This window comes from Leishmania major, chromosome 36 (genome assembly GCF_000002725.2).
Source record: "Leishmania major strain Friedlin complete genome, chromosome 36".
NCBI classification, from domain to species: Eukaryota; Euglenozoa; class Kinetoplastea; order Trypanosomatida; family Trypanosomatidae; genus Leishmania; species Leishmania major.
The window spans coordinates 980,337-998,332 of NC_007287.2; the positions used below are offsets into that span (position 1 = coordinate 980,337).

The 17,996-nt window shown below is 61.4% G+C and overlaps 4 protein-coding genes across 4 annotated transcripts; all 4 read left to right on the forward strand.

The window, feature by feature from the left end:
• Positions 1 to 174: 174 nt before the first annotated feature.
• LMJF_36_2420 (serine peptidase, Clan SC, Family S9B) lies at positions 175 to 2,733 on the forward strand (the record flags this gene model as incomplete). The annotated part of the gene is made up of 1 exon (XM_001686767.1): positions 175 to 2,733. One exon carries the CDS (start codon positions 175 to 177, stop codon positions 2,731 to 2,733), a length of 2,559 nt encoding a protein of 852 aa, XP_001686819.1.
• An 8,993-nt stretch (positions 2,734 to 11,726) lies between these two features.
• LMJF_36_2430 (putative caltractin) lies at positions 11,727 to 12,446 on the forward strand (the record flags this gene model as incomplete). The annotated part of the gene is made up of 1 exon (XM_001686768.1): positions 11,727 to 12,446. The coding sequence occupies one exon, from the start codon at positions 11,727 to 11,729 to the stop codon at positions 12,444 to 12,446; it is 720 nt and encodes a 239-aa protein (XP_001686820.1).
• Positions 12,447 to 13,557: 1,111 nt separating this feature from the next.
• Positions 13,558 to 14,259, forward strand: LMJF_36_2440 (conserved hypothetical protein; the record flags this gene model as incomplete). Its single annotated transcript, XM_001686769.1, has 1 exon — positions 13,558 to 14,259. The coding sequence occupies one exon, from the start codon at positions 13,558 to 13,560 to the stop codon at positions 14,257 to 14,259; it is 702 nt and encodes a 233-aa protein (XP_001686821.1).
• A 1,362-nt stretch (positions 14,260 to 15,621) lies between these two features.
• On the forward strand, positions 15,622 to 16,977 carry LMJF_36_2450 (conserved hypothetical protein; the record flags this gene model as incomplete). Its single annotated transcript, XM_001686770.1, has 1 exon — positions 15,622 to 16,977. One exon carries the CDS (start codon positions 15,622 to 15,624, stop codon positions 16,975 to 16,977), a length of 1,356 nt encoding a protein of 451 aa, XP_001686822.1.
• Positions 16,978 to 17,996: the final 1,019 nt, after the last annotated feature.

A 17,996-nucleotide genomic window follows, 5' to 3' on the forward strand; every position in this document is an offset into this window, starting at 1 on the left:
TTCCCTTCTATGCACCCGTGTTCATCTGAGCATCTTCGATGTCAAGACCACACGCGCACACAACGGCACGAGGATAATATCTCTCTCCTTTTCGTTCCTTTTCACCGCACACGTTCGCTGCTCCACGCATACATACAGAGAACTATAGCACTACACGCTTTTCGCACGCGCGCCATGCCGCCGACAGCACTGAAGAGCTCCATGAACGAGCTCTCTCGGTACATGGACGCCTTCACCTCTGCAGCGGGCAAACCGCAACACCTCACAATTGTTGGCGATCGCGTCTACTGGACGCAGGGCAAGCAGCAGGAGCTGTACTCGGCGCCGGTCGGCTTGGAAGTCGCCGAGGCCGTCCGTGTCATTGCCTCAGACGAGCAGGAAGTCGGGGAAGAGAAGCAGTTCACCAAGGAGGAGGAGATGCTGCGCGAGCGGACGCGCAGCCAGACGACGGGCATCGCGAATTTTCACGTTCGCTGCAACGATGGCGCCATCTTCTACACAAGCGGGGTCGAAGTGTATGTCTACTACCAGAACGGGCCGCGTGCCGGCAAGGCCCCTCTGAAGCTGTTCGACTACATGTCTGAGGAAGACAAGACTCACTTCAAGGCGATGGGCAGCAAGCCGAACCTCTTTGTGCAGGCCATCAAGTCCTTTGATGAGGCGCACCCGAGCACCCACACCGTCATGACCTTTGTCAACAACAATAATGTGTACAAGGCAACCCTGACGGAGAGCCCCGCAAGCGAGGAGGCGCCGCTGGCCGTCACCGTGGAGCAGATCACGCACATCGGCGACGACCTGCACCAGTGCGGTGTGGCGGATTACATCATCCAGGAAGAGTTCTCGCGGTACACGGGGCACTACGCGACGGACCGGTACATTGTCTTCTCCTACATCGACTCCTCCCACATGCGCTCTGTGGCCCTGCTCAGCAGTCTGGGATCTCCTGAGGTGCCGGAAGCGGAGCCGGCGTGCCCGACCTACGCGACAGAGATGGAGGAGATGCCGTACTCCCGTGTCGGTGACCCAAACGCGCGCACAACACTTATCGTATACGACACCGCCACGAAGAAGATGCGTCTGCTCCCCGATGTCGCCATTCGCAAGGTGGCACCGTGGACGGAGTACATTCTTCGCTTCGGCTTCAAAGATGCAGAAACGCTCTATGTCTCCGTCGCGAGTCGCGCACAGGAGGACTACGCGGTGATGAGCTGCCCCATCGCAGCGCTGCCCACCATCGCCAAAGAGGAAGACCTGCGGTCCCTCTACAGTGAAAAGGACGGCAAAGTCACTGCGAACATTATTGGCGATGCCGCTGCGCCGGAGCTGCGCGTGGAGTGGAAGCAACGCATTGACTTTGCGTGGGTGGAGTGCCAGCCCGGGGTGCCGGTGCACTACGGCAAGGTGTACGACGTGCTTTGCCGCCACGCAGCAGAAACGGAGACGGCGCACTACCACCTCTACGCCCGTCCCGCCGGCGACGGCAATCCAGAGACGTGGAAGCCGCTGACGGCGGGAGCATGGAACGTGTGCGCGGGCACGCAGCATGTGTGTGAGGACCGCGTGTACTTCCTGGCGAACGCCGAAGGGCGCCTGAAGCGCACGCTCTACTCCGTGCCGCTGTCGCTGGAGAGTGCGCCGCATATCGCCGACGCACTGACTCGCCTCACCCCGCTGGACGAGCACGTCTACAGCTACTGTGCCAAGGGTGACCATCTCTACTACGTCTCCAGCACCGCCGCTGCACCGGCGAAGCTCTACGTGAGCTGCGTCTCAGCACCGCAGAAAAGAGCGGAGGTCACCGTTCCGTCATGGATTGCCACAACGCCAGGAACCGACCCGGCCACAACAGCAGATCCAACCCGCTACTTTGGCGGCCTGCCGGTCGTGACTCCGCAAATTGTGACCGTGACGAACCGTCGCGGGGTACCACTGAGCGCAGCGGTGTTCGTCTCGCCAAGCGCACCAAAGGATGCACCAGGGCCACTAGCCCTGTTCATCTACGGCGGACCACACGCGCAGCTTGTGTTCGAGAACGACTACGAGACCCGTTGCAAGGCCCCGGTGCAGGTATTGCTGCAGCACGGCATCTCCGTTGCCGTAGTGGACAACCAAATGAGCAACGCTAACGGGTTGCGTGACTTGAGCATCTGCAAGAAGAACTTTGGCAACTTCGAGACACACGACTACGTCGATGTGACGCAGTACCTCTGCAACACGCCGGAGTCCGAGAGCGGCTCCCCCGCCAACTTCCGTTTTGATGCGAAGCGTGTGGCGATCTTTGGCTGGTCCTACGGCGGCTATGCAACCCTCCTCGCCATGTGCCAGGCAGCGGATGTCTTTCGGATCGGCTTCGCGGGCGCGCCAGTTGGCGACTGGAAACTGTACGACACAGGCTACACAGAGCGCTACATGGGGGCCCTTTACGGGGAGGACGGCAGCGCGGAAAGCGGCGCATCGCGAAACAGGAACGAGGCGTACATGACGTCAGCCATCAGCCATTACGCCGGGGGCTTTCCCGAGGAGTGCAACCGCCTCTACATCGCACACGGCCTTCTCGATGAGAACGTGCACTTTGGCCATAGCTGCCACGTGGTGAAGGCACTGGTCGACAACGCCAAGCCGTACAGCATGCTCGTGTACCCCGGGGAACGCCACGGCCTGCGTCAGAACCGCCAATCACGCCTGCACCACGACGCACTTCTCGTCAAGACACTAGAGGAGCAGCTCTAGCACAGAGACCTAGAAAAGGAGGAAGAGACAATTGCATCTCTGTCAAGGTTCCCTTCGTTTTACGTCTCCACTCCATGCCTTTACTGCCGCCGATGTCTCGCTTTCTGAGGCGAGAGGTTGCGGATCTTATCCGCCATGTTTGTCAGTGTATCATTGAGGGTCTCCCGAGGGTGTCGCGTGTTCTGTTTTTGCTCCTTGTCGTCTTGTCTTCGCCTCCGTCTCACCTCCGTGTTCGTCTCTCGTTTCGCGCATGCCCTTCTCTCCCTCTGCCCCACCCAGTGATATCGGACCTTGCTCTGCTCTCTCCCGGAAGGCCTACACCACTTCTGCTGACAAGAGAACACACCTGACTGCGCGGCGTCTCAGGATCCAGTGCCCTCACTCTTTGTGAGCCGAGGTCAAGCAGCATCCCCCCTATCCCTGCCTATATGCGAAAACATCCCTGTTGGTGACAGGGTCATGCGCCTACGACGTGAGGGGATGTCAGAGCGATGCGTCCCTGCTGACGTCGGCGGGCAGGTCCTGGATACAGTTGCGCCGGTGCGAGCTGCGGCACTGCACACGTGTGTACCATCCATGGGATGAGACAGAGTGTTGGCGTGGCTCAAACGTACCTCACCCAGCCACGGCGAGGGGTGCACCAGGTGGCGGAAGGCACCATGGGATCGGCTGTGGGGCAGCCTGCGAGGCGGTGTGTGGGCATAGTTTGAGGCAGGGGTCGTGCTCCGACGACTGAGTCAACGCACGGCTTGTGCCGCGTGTCTGCAGCTGCTTGGCACCACGCCAACGGGGGGAGGGGGGGGGCCTGGGATCGGCCAGGTAGACTGGAGTAAGAACTCGTGCTGCATTGCCGAGAACTGGACACACGTTGAATAAAAAAGCGAAACGCTTGCAGATGATGCTTTTGCCGCATGAATCCAGACCCTGAAAGAAAACCTGATCCGCGCCGCAACACGCCCTTGGCCGGCTCTCTCCCCTCTCACGGGCAACCGACAGTCCAGAGGGCAGCATTGAGCGAAAAAAAGGGGGCCCTTGGAAAAACAAAGAGACGACCGTCCCGCCTCTCACGCGGCTTGCGTCGCCTACGCCGACGCCCCACCCCCGACGTCTGCCGACCAGTTCTCGTACTCAATTTCTGTTTCGGAGGGAGTATAGAACACTGGACTCGCACTACAGCACACTGGACCCATGCCTACTTGTGCTCCCCGCACTGTACACTGGCTCCTCAGTCAACGTTGTCTTCCGTCTCTTTCCCCCTGACACACCCCGCCCTGCCTCCCACTATCAACCCTTCTTCCTTGTCAACCCATGAGTCTTTTCTACGTATGGTGGAATTGGTGAACGCCGTGCTCTCTTTATCGTCTCCTCCCTTCACCCCACCTCCTCTACCAGCGCAGTTCATGCCGTTCAAGTCACCAGTACAAATCTACCGCGGCGCCGGCATCTCGACCACACGCGCGGGCCCACCTGTGCTATGCTGTGATGATTTGAGAAAGAGAGAAATGATGACCTCGTGGGGGTCCGACGCGTGCCTCCAGTTTTCCCCCTGCGCGCGGCGTCACACCCGCGCGCACGCACGACGGAGATAGCAACGGACGGTGCCGAGCCGCCCACAGCGCCACTGGCACCACATACTGGGGCGTCCCCCCTGCGCCGAACCGCTGTCGGGAAGGCGTGGGCAGTCCCACCCTCCACGCACGCGCACTGGCACGCGTCGGCGCAGCCGCCGGCACGCAAGCACACACGCACACGTACACGCGCGCGCATCGACGCGCTCACAGGCGTCCGCGCCGCTATGCACCAGTATCAGCAGCGTCTGCTCGGGCACGCACATACGCACACCACCGCCACCACCGCGGCGGGCGGTGCCGAGGGGCCCACAAGCAAACCCGTTGCCCCCCTTCCTTGTCGCCCCGCAGCCGCACTCGATACGCTCCGCACGCGCACCCTAGCGGGCGCGCCGGAGCGCGCCCCCGCGCACACGACCGACTGCTCCACTGGGGCGCCGCGCTCGCACGCGCCTCGCGTGTGGCGCGGGTCCTGAGCCAAAGTCCCTCGCCCACACAAAGCAGGCAGCAAGTGCCGGGTGCCGGGGGAAACCCCCAGACAGCTACAAGCGTCACGAGGCACCGCCGTACACACCCGTTGCTCGCATGTCGACCAGCGGGGCCACCGGCTGCCGCGGTACGGCTCCCCTCTCAGCGAAGGGTGGGGTGCCTGCATCTCCGCGCCGGCACTCGTGCCGGTGTGCGGGTGATCCCGTGGCAGAAGCTATCGGTGCGCGCTGCGCCGTGCCGGCAGCACCTCGCGTGCTTCCGCGTGCTGTGCAGTGCGTGCCATGACGGGCGGCGCACCCGCCGTGCATCCACCCCCTACGCCGCGTGCGCGCACGCCTCCGGGCGTGTGTGCGTGCGCGGTCGGATGCGAATGGGTCGCGCACTTGCGCGTCCCGCGGCGGGGCCTGTGCCACGTGCACAGGCGTGCTGCGCCAGTCTCCCCACTCGGTGGTTTCTGTGCAACGTTGGGCAACACACGCGACAGGGGGAGAGGCACACACACCCGCCCCCCGCCGCATAACACCGTACAGTCATGAGCAGCTGGCGGCCGCCACGCCATGCAGAAGAGGGCTTATCGCACACACAAATCCGTCACGACGACGCGGTGGTGCGCGCTGCCGCAGCCGCTCCGCCACGCGTGGTGCGCGGTGCGCTGTGTGTGCCGTGCCGTGTCGTGTGCTGGGCGCTGCTGTGGTGTGTGGCGTGTGCGGGTCACCTGTGGTCCGCGCGGCGACCGTGTGCATGTGTGTCTGTGTCCCCTGTGTGCCAGCGGTGTGCTGGCGCCCGCCACTCTCGTGCGTGGCGCCGTGGCTGCGCACGCGCGCCTGCTCCGCGGGCCCGTGTGTGCCGCAGCAATGCCTGTGCGGCGGTGTCTTTTCAATCCCGAAGCACCGCGAGGCAGCTTCGACACTCCCCCACATCTGCGTGTCAACGCAGCTGATCTCTCCCAAGCCGTTCTAGATGTTCTGCCTCTTCTCCCTTCTCTGTATCCCCTCCGCTTCCCCGGCGCTCAAAGCGTTACTACTGGTGCGCCGGCAGCCTTGATGTCTGGACTAGCGTGGTGGGCAGCGAGCTTCCGAATGATGCATCGGTTGTGATCCATAATAGTGGCGTGCTCTCCTCTTTTCACTCTGCTCTCCTTTCCTAGCTACCTCCTCTTCACCCCCTTCTGTCAGCACCACCACCACGGCTCCTCGGTGCCGCGTTCTTGGTGGTCGCTGCCGTCGCACACGCGTCCCAAGACAGAGGCTACCATCCTACCTTCCTCCGTCACCCCACACGTAAGCGCGCGCACACACTCTCAGCGGCTGCGGTGGCGAGCACCGGCGTCGGTGCTGGTGATGGCGGTGTGCCACGCGAGAGAGCAGTTTTGTTGTATGCGGGGCAAGCGTATGTCTGGTTACAGCAATCTCAATAGCAATGTGTATGCATGTTCCCTTCGTGTGTGTGTGTGTGTGTGTGTGTGTGTGGCTGCCTCATGGAACCGGCACAAGACACTGCTGTCGTTCTTGCTTTGTTTCTCTCGCATTCCCTGGGCGATCGAGGGGCTATGCTTGACTCCTGTTTTCATCCGCTATCCCTCTCTGTCTGTGAGTGAGTGTACACGCGGCAACTAGCTGCAGCTTCCAAAGTCCCTGCTTTTGTTCTTCGCTGCCTGATTGACTCCTTTACGGGTATGACGACGAAACTGGGCACCTTGCTGTGCGCTGCAGAACAAAGAAGCGGAGAACAGCCGCGTCGCGCATCCAGGCCAGAGAGAAAGGTGTAAGGCAAAGTGCACTCATGTGCCTCATGCGCCCCCCCCCTTCCTCCTTCTGCCCCACCCCGGCCCCTTCGCAGCCGGCGCCATGGTGCGCATCTTCTGTCTTCCGACGCTTGCCCTGCGTCATACTGCCTCTTTGCCAGGAGCCCCCGCCGCGGCGCCGGCATCTCGACCACACGCGCGGGCCCACCTGTGCTATGCTGTGATGATTTGAGAAAGAGAGAAATGATGACCTCGTGGGGGTCCGACGCGTGCCTCCAGTTTTCCCCCTGCGCGCGGCGTCACACCCGCGCGCACGCACGACGGAGATAGCAACGGACGGTGCCGAGCCGCCCACAGCGCCACTGGCACCACATACTGGGGCGTCCCCCCTGCGCCGAACCGCTGTCGGGAAGGCGTGGGCAGTCCCACCCTCCACGCACGCGCACTGGCACGCGTCGGCGCAGCCGCCGGCACGCAAGCACACACGCACACGTACACGCGCGCGCATCGACGCGCTCACAGGCGTCCGCGCCGCTATGCACCAGTACCAGCAGCGTCTGCTCGGGCACGCACATACGCACACCACCGCCACCACCGCGGCGGGCGGTGCCGAGGGGCCCACAAGCAAACCCGTTGCCCCCCTTCCTTGTCGCCCCGCAGCCGCACTCGATACGCTCCGCACGCGCACCCTAGCGGGCGCGCCGGAGCGCGCCCCCGCGCACACGACCGACTGCTCCACTGGGGCGCCGCGCTCGCACGCGCCTCGCGTGTGGCGCGGGTCCTGAGCCAAAGTCCCTCGCCCACACAAAGCAGGCAGCAAGTGCCGGGTGCCGGGGGAAACCCCCAGACAGCTACAAGCGTCACGAGGCACCGCCGTACACACCCGTTGCTCGCATGTCGACCAGCGGGGCCACCGGCTGCCGCGGTACGGCTCCCCTCTCAGCGAAGGGTGGGGTGCCTGCATCTCCGCGCCGGCACTCGTGCCGGTGTGCGGGTGATCCCGTGGCAGAAGCTATCGGTGCGCGCTGCGCCGTGCCGGCAGCACCTCGCGTGCTTCCGCGTGCTGTGCAGTGCGTGCCATGACGGGCGGCGCACCCGCCGTGCATCCACCCCCTACGCCGCGTGCGCGCACGCCTCCGGGCGTGTGTGCGTGCGCGGTCGGATGCGAATGGGTCGCGCACTTGCGCGTCCCGCGGCGGGGCCTGTGCCACGTGCACAGGCGTGCTGCGCCAGTCTCCCCACTCGGTGGTTTCTGTGCAACGTTGGGCAACACACGCGACAGGGGGAGAGGCACACACACCCGCCCCCCGCCGCATAACACCGTACAGTCATGAGCAGCTGGCGGCCGCCACGCCATGCAGAAGAGGGCTTATCGCACACACAAATCCGTCACGACGACGCGGTGGTGCGCGCTGCCGCAGCCGCTCCGCCACGCGTGGTGCGCGGTGCGCTGTGTGTGCCGTGCCGTGTCGTGTGCTGGGCGCTGCTGTGGTGTGTGGCGTGTGCGGGTCACCTGTGGTCCGCGCGGCGACCGTGTGCATGTGTGTCTGTGTCCCCTGTGTGCCAGCGGTGTGCTGGCGCCCGCCACTCTCGTGCGTGGCGCCGTGGCTGCGCACGCGCGCCTGCTCCGCGGGCCCGTGTGTGCCGCAGCAATGCCTGTGCGGCGGTGTCTTTTCAATCCCGAAGCACCGCGAGGCAGCTTCGACACTCCCCCACATCTGCGTGTCAACGCAGCTGATCTCTCCCAAGCCGTTCTAGATGTTCTGCCTCTTCTCCCTTCTCTGTATCCCCTCCGCTTCCCCGGCGCTCAAAGCGTTACTACTGGTGCGCCGGCAGCCTTGATGTCTGGACTAGCGTGGTGGGCAGCGAGCTTCCGAATGATGCATCGGTTGTGATCCATAATAGTGGCGTGCTCTCCTCTTTTCACTCTGCTCTCCTTTCCTAGCTACCTCCTCTTCACCCCCTTCTGTCAGCACCACCACCACGGCTCCTCGGTGCCGCGTTCTTGGTGGTCGCTGCCGTCGCACACGCGTCCCAAGACAGAGGCTACCATCCTACCTTCCTCCGTCACCCCACACGTAAGCGCGCGCACACACTCTCAGCGGCTGCGGTGGCGAGCACCGGCGTCGGTGCTGGTGATGGCGGTGTGCCACGCGAGAGAGCAGTTTTGTTGTATGCGGGGCAAGCGTATGTCTGGTTACAGCAATCTCAATAGCAATGTGTATGCATGTTCCCTTCGTGTGTGTGTGTGTGTGTGTGTGTGTGTGGCTGCCTCATGGAACCGGCACAAGACACTGCTGTCGTTCTTGCTTTGTTTCTCTCGCATTCCCTGGGCGATCGAGGGGCTATGCTTGACTCCTGTTTTCATCCGCTATCCCTCTCTGTCTGTGAGTGAGTGTACACGCGGCAACTAGCTGCAGCTTCCAAAGTCCCTGCTTTTGTTCTTCGCTGCCTGATTGACTCCTTTACGGGTATGACGACGAAACTGGGCACCTTGCTGTGCGCTGCAGAACAAAGAAGCGGAGAACAGCCGCGTCGCGCATCCAGGCCAGAGAGAAAGGTGTAAGGCAAAGTGCACTCATGTGCCTCATGCGCCCCCCCCCCTTCCTCCTTCTGCCCCACCCCGGCCCCTTCGCAGCCGGCGCCATGGTGCGCATCTTCTGTCTTCCGACGCTTGCCCTGCGTCATACTGCCTCTTTGCCAGGAGCCCCCGCCGCGGCGCCGGCATCTCGACCACACGCGCGGGCCCACCTGTGCTATGCTGTGATGATTTGAGAAAGAGAGAAATGATGACCTCGTGGGGGTCCGACGCGTGCCTCCAGTTTTCCCCCTGCGCGCGGCGTCACACCCGCGCGCACGCACGACGGAGATAGCAACGGACGGTGCCGAGCCGCCCACAGCGCCACTGGCACCACATACTGGGGCGTCCCCCCTGCGCCGAACCGCTGTCGGGAAGGCGTGGGCAGTCCCACCCTCCACGCACGCGCACTGGCACGCGTCGGCGCAGCCGCCGGCACGCAAGCACACACGCACACGTACACGCGCGCGCATCGACGCGCTCACAGGCGTCCGCGCCGCTATGCACCAGTACCAGCAGCGTCTGCTCGGGCACGCACATACGCACACCACCGCCACCACCGCGGCGGGCGGTGCCGAGGGGCCCACAAGCAAACCCGTTGCCCCCCTTCCTTGTCGCCCCGCAGCCGCACTCGATACGCTCCGCACGCGCACCCTAGCGGGCGCGCCGGAGCGCGCCCCCGCGCACACGACCGACTGCTCCACTGGGGCGCCGCGCTCGCACGCGCCTCGCGTGTGGCGCGGGTCCTGAGCCAAAGTCCCTCGCCCACACAAAGCAGGCAGCAAGTGCCGGGTGCCGGGGGAAACCCCCAGACAGCTACAAGCGTCACGAGGCACCGCCGTACACACCCGTTGCTCGCATGTCGACCAGCGGGGCCACCGGCTGCCGCGGTACGGCTCCCCTCTCAGCGAAGGGTGGGGTGCCTGCATCTCCGCGCCGGCACTCGTGCCGGTGTGCGGGTGATCCCGTGGCAGAAGCTATCGGTGCGCGCTGCGCCGTGCCGGCAGCACCTCGCGTGCTTCCGCGTGCTGTGCAGTGCGTGCCATGACGGGCGGCGCACCCGCCGTGCATCCACCCCCTACGCCGCGTGCGCGCACGCCTCCGGGCGTGTGTGCGTGCGCGGTCGGATGCGAATGGGTCGCGCACTTGCGCGTCCCGCGGCGGGGCCTGTGCCACGTGCACAGGCGTGCTGCGCCAGTCTCCCCACTCGGTGGTTTCTGTGCAACGTTGGGCAACACACGCGACAGGGGGAGAGGCACACACACCCGCCCCCCGCCGCATAACACCGTACAGTCATGAGCAGCTGGCGGCCGCCACGCCATGCAGAAGAGGGCTTATCGCACACACAAATCCGTCACGACGACGCGGTGGTGCGCGCTGCCGCAGCCGCTCCGCCACGCGTGGTGCGCGGTGCGCTGTGTGTGCCGTGCCGTGTCGTGTGCTGGGCGCTGCTGTGGTGTGTGGCGTGTGCGGGTCACCTGTGGTCCGCGCGGCGACCGTGTGCATGTGTGTCTGTGTCCCCTGTGTGCCAGCGGTGTGCTGGCGCCCGCCACTCTCGTGCGTGGCGCCGTGGCTGCGCACGCGCGCCTGCTCCGCGGGCCCGTGTGTGCCGCAGCAATGCCTGTGCGGCGGTGTCTTTTCAATCCCGAAGCACCGCGAGGCAGCTTCGACACTCCCCCACATCTGCGTGTCAACGCAGCTGATCTCTCATGGATTCCTCTAGAAGCTGCACTGCACTGCGCCTGTTTGGGTCTGTTTTTTACTTGCCAGGGAGTACTGATGGGGTTCTGTGCTCCGTTGCCGTACTGGAGGCATATATCCCGGCCTCGGCTTCTTGGTGAGGCTGTGGGGGGCGGGCATAAGGGTGCACCTCTTTACGTGAAGACGCTCTGCTCGAGTGTCTTGTTGGTTCTTGGCGTATGTGCTCCTGTTTGCGCCTCAATGTGGCCTCAGCATTGCTGTATGGAGAAGAGCAGCGGCGTCAGATGGGAAGCAATGTCAATGCCTTTGCAGGCGCTGTGACGAGTAATGAACCGAAACCATCGTGGCAGGTAGACGGCGTTTTCACCCCAGCTTGGTGTGACGATGTGGGGCGACGCAATGTATCGCAATCGGCACCCTAGCTGAGGTAACAAGCAGATGTACTCGAGCGAGCGCAAAAACGGATCTCCATATTCTCGAGCTACTTTGCGCCTGCATTGCCGCGTTCACATGCTGCTCGCCTGAAAGGCATGACTCATCTGTTGGTCTTGCAGCGAGGCGCTCTATGCCTCTCTTTCACACTGTTTCTTCACCTCGCTTCTTCGGCACTCTTCACTACAAAAATGGGTCTTCGATGATTGATAGGCCCTCAGCTTCAGTCACGCGCTCAACATTCCTGGGCAGAGAGCAGACACATACACTTCAGCCTCCTGTTGCTGTTGCACAGAAGTATCGCTGCCACTGCTGTGTACTCACTTGAGCTTTTTTTTTTGCGCATCACCAACGGCATTCACGCAGACGCACTTGCGCTGGTGCGCGTGTGAGATCATCCATGGCGTCCTCCGTTTTTCTGCGTGAAGACATTAAAGAGGTCTTCAGTATTTACGATGAAGACGTTTCGGGTACCATTAGCATGCAGGACGCAGGGCGTGCTCTCTACACCGTTACCGGTCAGCGGGTGGCGCGATCAGAACTTCTAAAACTCATCGCCTTTGCTCAGGACGCTGTGGCAAAGCAGCAGCAGGAACTGCAGAACGGGCAGGATCAAGTGTCATCTCAGCGGCGTTCTGTGACAACGAGCGCCGGATCAAAAAGTTCACCGGATGCGACTACAGCCTCGGATGGCGATGCGACGCGCTTCGTTATTAGCACCCGCTCATCTAGTCCAGCAGGCGAATCCATTAGCACCTTTAGCGTGGGAGAATCGCCCCTGACAACTCAGCATGGCACTACTTCGACATTCGCGGCATCAGCAACAATCTCTCCCGCCCCTCCCTCCGCGACCGCTTCGGTGAGTCAAATCCGATTTGTTTCACCTCACTCTCACTTGCTGGACAGCAGCGATGGCATCGATCTCGACGTCTTTGAGCAGATGGTCCTGCGCAAGCTGAAGCACCGCAGCTACGAAGAAGAGCTGACGTACACCTTCGCGCTACTCGAGGATAAGTCTTACCCTGGCTTCATCACGAAGGAGAGTGTGCGCCGCATTGCCGCTGAGACGGGAGAGCCACTGACGGAGGCGGAGATCGCGGAGATGTTCGACCCACTCGTTACAGGGGTGTCAACCGCTGCGGTGGATCTCTCAACATTCACGGACCTTCAGCTGAAAGCTCGCAAAGCAGAAGACTCTTAACGTGCAATCACATACGCGCTCAGCGAAGAGTGGTGTGGTTGCGCGAAAAATCTGAAAACGAGCACACACACATATGTACACTACCTCAACTCCGGCGAGCACATACAGAAACAACTGTGTGCCATCCCTCGTGTGCAAGGTGCACCCATTGGCACCGATTGGGACAACTTCTACGTCTTGTTTTCCTCCTGCCTGCTACGCGCAGCTTCCTTGGAAGATACACAGCTACCAAAATAGGTAGTGTCACCGTTGAGTGTCTTTGCGGGACCGCGCAGCGCGCGTTGGGAGAACGCACCGCGTCAAAGGTGTATCAGCAGAAAACGGAAGCAGATCAAGGGCAACAAACAGAAAAACTACGGTAGACCTGGTTGTAAACAGGCATGCGCGCATTTTCAAGTGTATTCAACAAGTCTCTGCCCGATAACTTTGCGCTCTTTACTCTGCGGACAATGCGGCAGCGAGGCCCCGCTCGTGGTGGTGTCGAAATCCTCACGAACGTCTTTGCGTACTTTTGGCTAGCGGGCGTCATGCCTCATCAGCGAAAGCCCTTCAGTTGGGCATCGTACTCTTGCGCCTTCTCTCTCACGTCGTTTTTCATTTCGGCGTGTTTTCCGTATCTCTTTGTGTTGGATTCTCTCTGCAATACTGCGCACGAGAGAAGTGGAGAGGAAAGAGCCCCCATTCCCTCCCGTCCTCAGCGGCTGTGCACGCGCTTTGCCTGCTCACTTACACACACGCGCATCATCTTCCCCCCCAACCACCACCACCACCCCACCCACCCACCCACGGCATTCTGTGCTCTTTCGAATATTCATACGGCCCCCGACGCCACGACCGCATCGGTGTACCTCCTTTTTTTCTGCTGCTGCAGGCAACAGCTCCCCCCTTTCCTGTTTCGTTTCGGTTTGCATTTTCGTCGATTGCCTCGGCTCTCTTCGTTGTGTTGCGGTTTTCGTCTTTTCCAGCCTCAGTGCTCGACGTGCATCGCGTTTTATTGGGTACTCGGCCGCCCCTCCCCCCGCCCTTCCCCGCGATCGGCATCAAGATGGGGAAGCCTTCGGATCCCGCACCGCCCAGTCGGCGGTGCGCCGAGTGTGAGCGTAGCTTCGGCATGACACTGTGGAAGCACATCTGCGATGTGTGCCACCGCACCGTTTGCGACGACTGCGCTCCTCGCAACACCGAGAGCGTTGATGCTAAGGGTGAAAAGGCGACGTTGCGGGTGTGCAAGACATGCGGTACCACAGGGCACCGTCTAGGCAGCGCGGTTGGTGGCCACTCCGCTGCCGATGGCGCACAGGGCACAGGCGCTGCTCGCCCAGACCCACATAGTGAGGCTGAGAGAGAGCGCCGTGCGCGCATCATCGAAGAGCGCAGCAGGGCACAGAAAAACCGCGGACGCCCTCAACGCGCGGGCGGCGAGGGTGACTCCAGAGCTGCGGTTGCGAGTGAACGGCCTGCCCCACCCGCCCGGGCACCCTCATCTCCTACATCGGCCCCGCCAAGGGCGTCTGCCTCGCCTCCGGCCGCTCCGCCGCCACTGCCAGCAAACTCTGGAAGCCAAGAGCGTCTGGTCAACCCCGCCCTAGAGGCGGCGATGCGACGCCAGCAACAGCAGCAAGCGCACGGTCGCACTGCACCTACTTTGCCGGCGGCCAACATGTCTCCCGAGAAGACGCGTCTCCTTTGCGAGATCGAGGCGCTCCTGGCGAAGCATCTCGAGGATCCGCCGTTTGGTTTGCGGGCAGCGGATGAAGCGAAGCTGCACGGATACCTTCAGTTCCTCAAGAAGAAGTACCATTTGAGCGAGTAACTGGGGAGAGTGGTTGGGCGTTTTTGGGAGTGGGGTCGACCGGGTCCGCTTGCTCTCCTTGCGAGGCGGTCTAGTGGCGTGTGAGCCTACGTGCGCACGTGTAGGTGCGATGGCGTCCTCTTCGCGTTTGGTCGCTCAACGTGTTTGTGCATCAAATGCCTGTGTCCATGTTGGGTGGGGGGGAAGACGGGTCGCTGTGTGTCTCTGCCCTCTCCTTCCCTGTCTGCGTTTCTCTTGATTCGCACCACCCCTTGTGGTCGCTCTTACATACTCGCCAACGACCTCCACCTCCTCTCCCCTTACGTGCACCGCTGGCTGCGAGAGCACGACCACTATCACCGTAATCACCATCAACGCTTTCCGTTGCCTCTCCTCTTGAGTGTGTGTGTGTGTGTGTGAGGAAGGCGTGATGTCTCCTCCCCCTCCCCCTCCCCCCCCGCCCGCCCGCCCCCACCACCTAAGCGAAGAAGGCCGAGGCTGCGGTGCAAAAGCGGAAAGCACAGAGCTCGTGGGAAGATAGGACGGCGCAAAGTGCATGTGCATGCTCGCACCTCGTACCAACGCTCAGCAATCGCCTACTGTCATGTCCTAAAACAAGCCTCTCCTGCGTTATAGCGTGCTGTTATTACGCATGCAGCGTGGCGAATACGAAACCTCCTGGCAATCGAATGCCCAGACATCAAATCAACAGTTGCTCCGGCGAACTCCGTAACGCACATAGCCTGCGCTTCCGTTTCTCTCTCGTGCCCGCGCGCCCATGGCGCTCTTCTGCCCTTTGCCTGCATCTCCTCGTTGTCCTCTTCTTATCTCTCTTTCCCCTTCGCCCTCTCAGTATTTGGGTCACCTCCAACAATACGTGGCTTGACGCATCGAATTCGAAAACGAACGCAGGCTCTGCAAGCATCGATTCCAGCTGGCAGACTCTACTGTCAGCGCTGTTGTGCACTGCGGCCAAGCACTGCATGCGCAAATACAGCAACGCCCTGATGTGTCTATGCGAGTTAGCGACTTGGGCACACTGCCACCACCACTCCACCCTTTGATCTCCTCTCTTCCCCCCCCCCCCCACACTTCCCCCCACTCCTCCACGCACCCTAAGGCAGACGGGCAATAGCAAGGGCGGCAACAAGCTTAAATCCCACGCTATGCGCCTATTCTGTCCTTACTGCGCTCACCTGCTCACTCTCTGGAAAGCTGCATAGCAACAGTTTAGAGGCAGGTGTGCCAAGATACACGCAAGCAGCTCTGTGCGGGCACCCACGGCGTTTCACTTTTTCCCTCTTCCTTGTTCCATCTCGAACCTGAGATGGAGGTGCATATTTAGCAAACAAACGAAAAAGAAACACCTTCGTACTGGGTGCAATGCAGGATTGGCAGATCGCCGTGCTCGTCGTCGTCATCGTCGTCTTCGTGGCGCTGGCGACGCCGCTTATCTTTCTTATTTACCGCGTTGGTAGCAACCGACGCCGCTACTCCTCGAAAAGAACGAACAAGACCACCTCCCGCTACGCCGATAGCAGCTATTGCGCCAAGCATGGCATCGTTGACGCCGGAGATGCCTTTGGCCAGCTGTTCCGCTGTGACCCACGCATTCATCCCAGCACCCATCTGCTTTACTTTCTGGACTTTCAAGGAGAGCTGCACTGGATCGACTTCAATAGAAAACCAGCAGCAAAAATCGACACCGAGTCGGCGCTGCAGCAGTATATCTTCGAAACCTTTCATCCTATGGTCGAAGAGGGCAACAGGGTGGTGCCTTTACGCCCTGAGATGTTGGCTCTGTCGTACATGAACGATCAGCAGTCGCTGCTAGTGCTGGACCTGAATCGCCTGCTCGCCCGTGACACCGAGTTCGGCGCACGGATGCGGCACACCGCAGAACGCCCGTTGCTGTTATCGCGACTTGTGGCAGACGTCGCCGATGGGGCCGTGTTCACGGCACTAAGTCGTTACGGCTACACTGCTGGGGACGCTTCCGTGCCGCCCGTCACTCAAACAAGCATGCAGTGTCGGGCACTTGTCGCGGCGTCACCACCGCAGCAGCATCAGCAGCAGATTGAAGTAGACCTTAGCACATCTCGCGCAAATCCGATGGCCGCGGCTCCAGCAGTTTCAGCCTCTATGCCTGACACACACGTCCCTCCGCCGACGGTCCGGCCGCCCGTCGCTCCCCATCTGCCCCCGCCATCGAACTTCAGCTCTCCATATGCGTGCGACGCTTCCGGCATGGCTCCCGCACCTGTCATTCATCCGTACGATACGCATCACATCACGACCAGCACCCCCGTCTCCATCACGGCAACCTCTTACATGGTGGTGAACGCCAACGGCAGTCGCACGGAGCTTGACGCGATGAACACAGCGAGGATTGAAGGGGCGCGGCTCCGGTGGGACCGACGACAGAGCCTTGTGGTGCCGTTTACGTCAGGGGTTTTGTCGGGGTACCACTGCATCATTGATCCGGTCACGGAGGAGGTGACACTCTCCACGGAGTCTGCAGCGCGCGCCGCGAACGTCAACGGCATGGAGTCCATCGTGTGTCAGCGTGCCGACGCCCTATACTACACCGTCGAGCGCGTGAACTCGACGCAGTGGCTGCCATTTGTCAAGGCCTTCTACCTCCCGGCTGGGCGGTGGTGTGTGCGGGCCCGCGCCACGCTGTACTGCGACAACAGCAGCAAAACGATCGCGAAGGTTTTCACGGTGAGTGTGATTTGATGTGTTTAGGAAAAGAATGGCGGGAGAGGAGGAGCTGCAGGGGATTATGCACGCCGCCTCCTGATTCTCCTGCGTCCCTACCTCTTTCATGACACTAAACAAACGTGCCTACTTAAATGTGTGTCGACTATATTGCCTACCCTCCTTCTTTTTCCGTCATGCTTTGAAAGACTGCTAAGGTGGCCGTTATGACAAGAGGACACACCTGACTGCGCGGCGTCTCAGGATCCAGTGCCCTCACTCTTTGTGAGCCGAGGTCAAGCAGCATCCCCCCTATCCCTGCCTATATGCGAAAACATCCCTGTTGGTGACAGGGTCATGCGCCTACGACGTGAGGGGATGTCAGAGCGATGCGTCCCTGCTGACGTCGGCGGGCAGGTCCTGGATACAGTTGCGCCGGTGCGAGCTGCAGCACTGCACACGTGTGTACCATCCATGGGATGAGACAGAGTGTTGGCGTGGCTCAAACGTACCTCACCCAGCCACGGCGAGGGGTGCACCAGGTGGCGGAAGGCACCATGGGATCGGCTGTGGGGCAGCCTGCGAGGCGGTGTGTGGGCATAGTTTGAGGCAGGGGTCGTGCTCCGACGACTGAGTCAACGCACGGCTTGTGCCGCGTGTCTGCAGCTGCTTGGCACCACGCCAACGGGGGGAGGGGGGGGGCCTGGGATCGGCCAGGTAGACTGGAGTAAGAACTCGTGCTGCATTGCCGAAGACATTTTTTTCATTACAAAGCTGAGGTGGCAGACGCTGGCAGTCTGCCGTATTACCACTGCTACTACGACGTCGACGGAGCTGTGAGTGCCTCGTGTGATTTCTAGGTGGCTGCACCGAAGCTGACCTTTCTTTCCGCGTTTCTTCCTCTGCTTTTGTTGTGTCTCTGTGGTCTGCTCTCAGGTTGGAATTCGTGATCTCGGGAAAGTGTTTCCCTGCTTTGATGGATGTCCTGTTCACTGCGCATGTACCCATGATTCTGTATGTGTAAGTATATATATATATATATGTATGTATATATATAT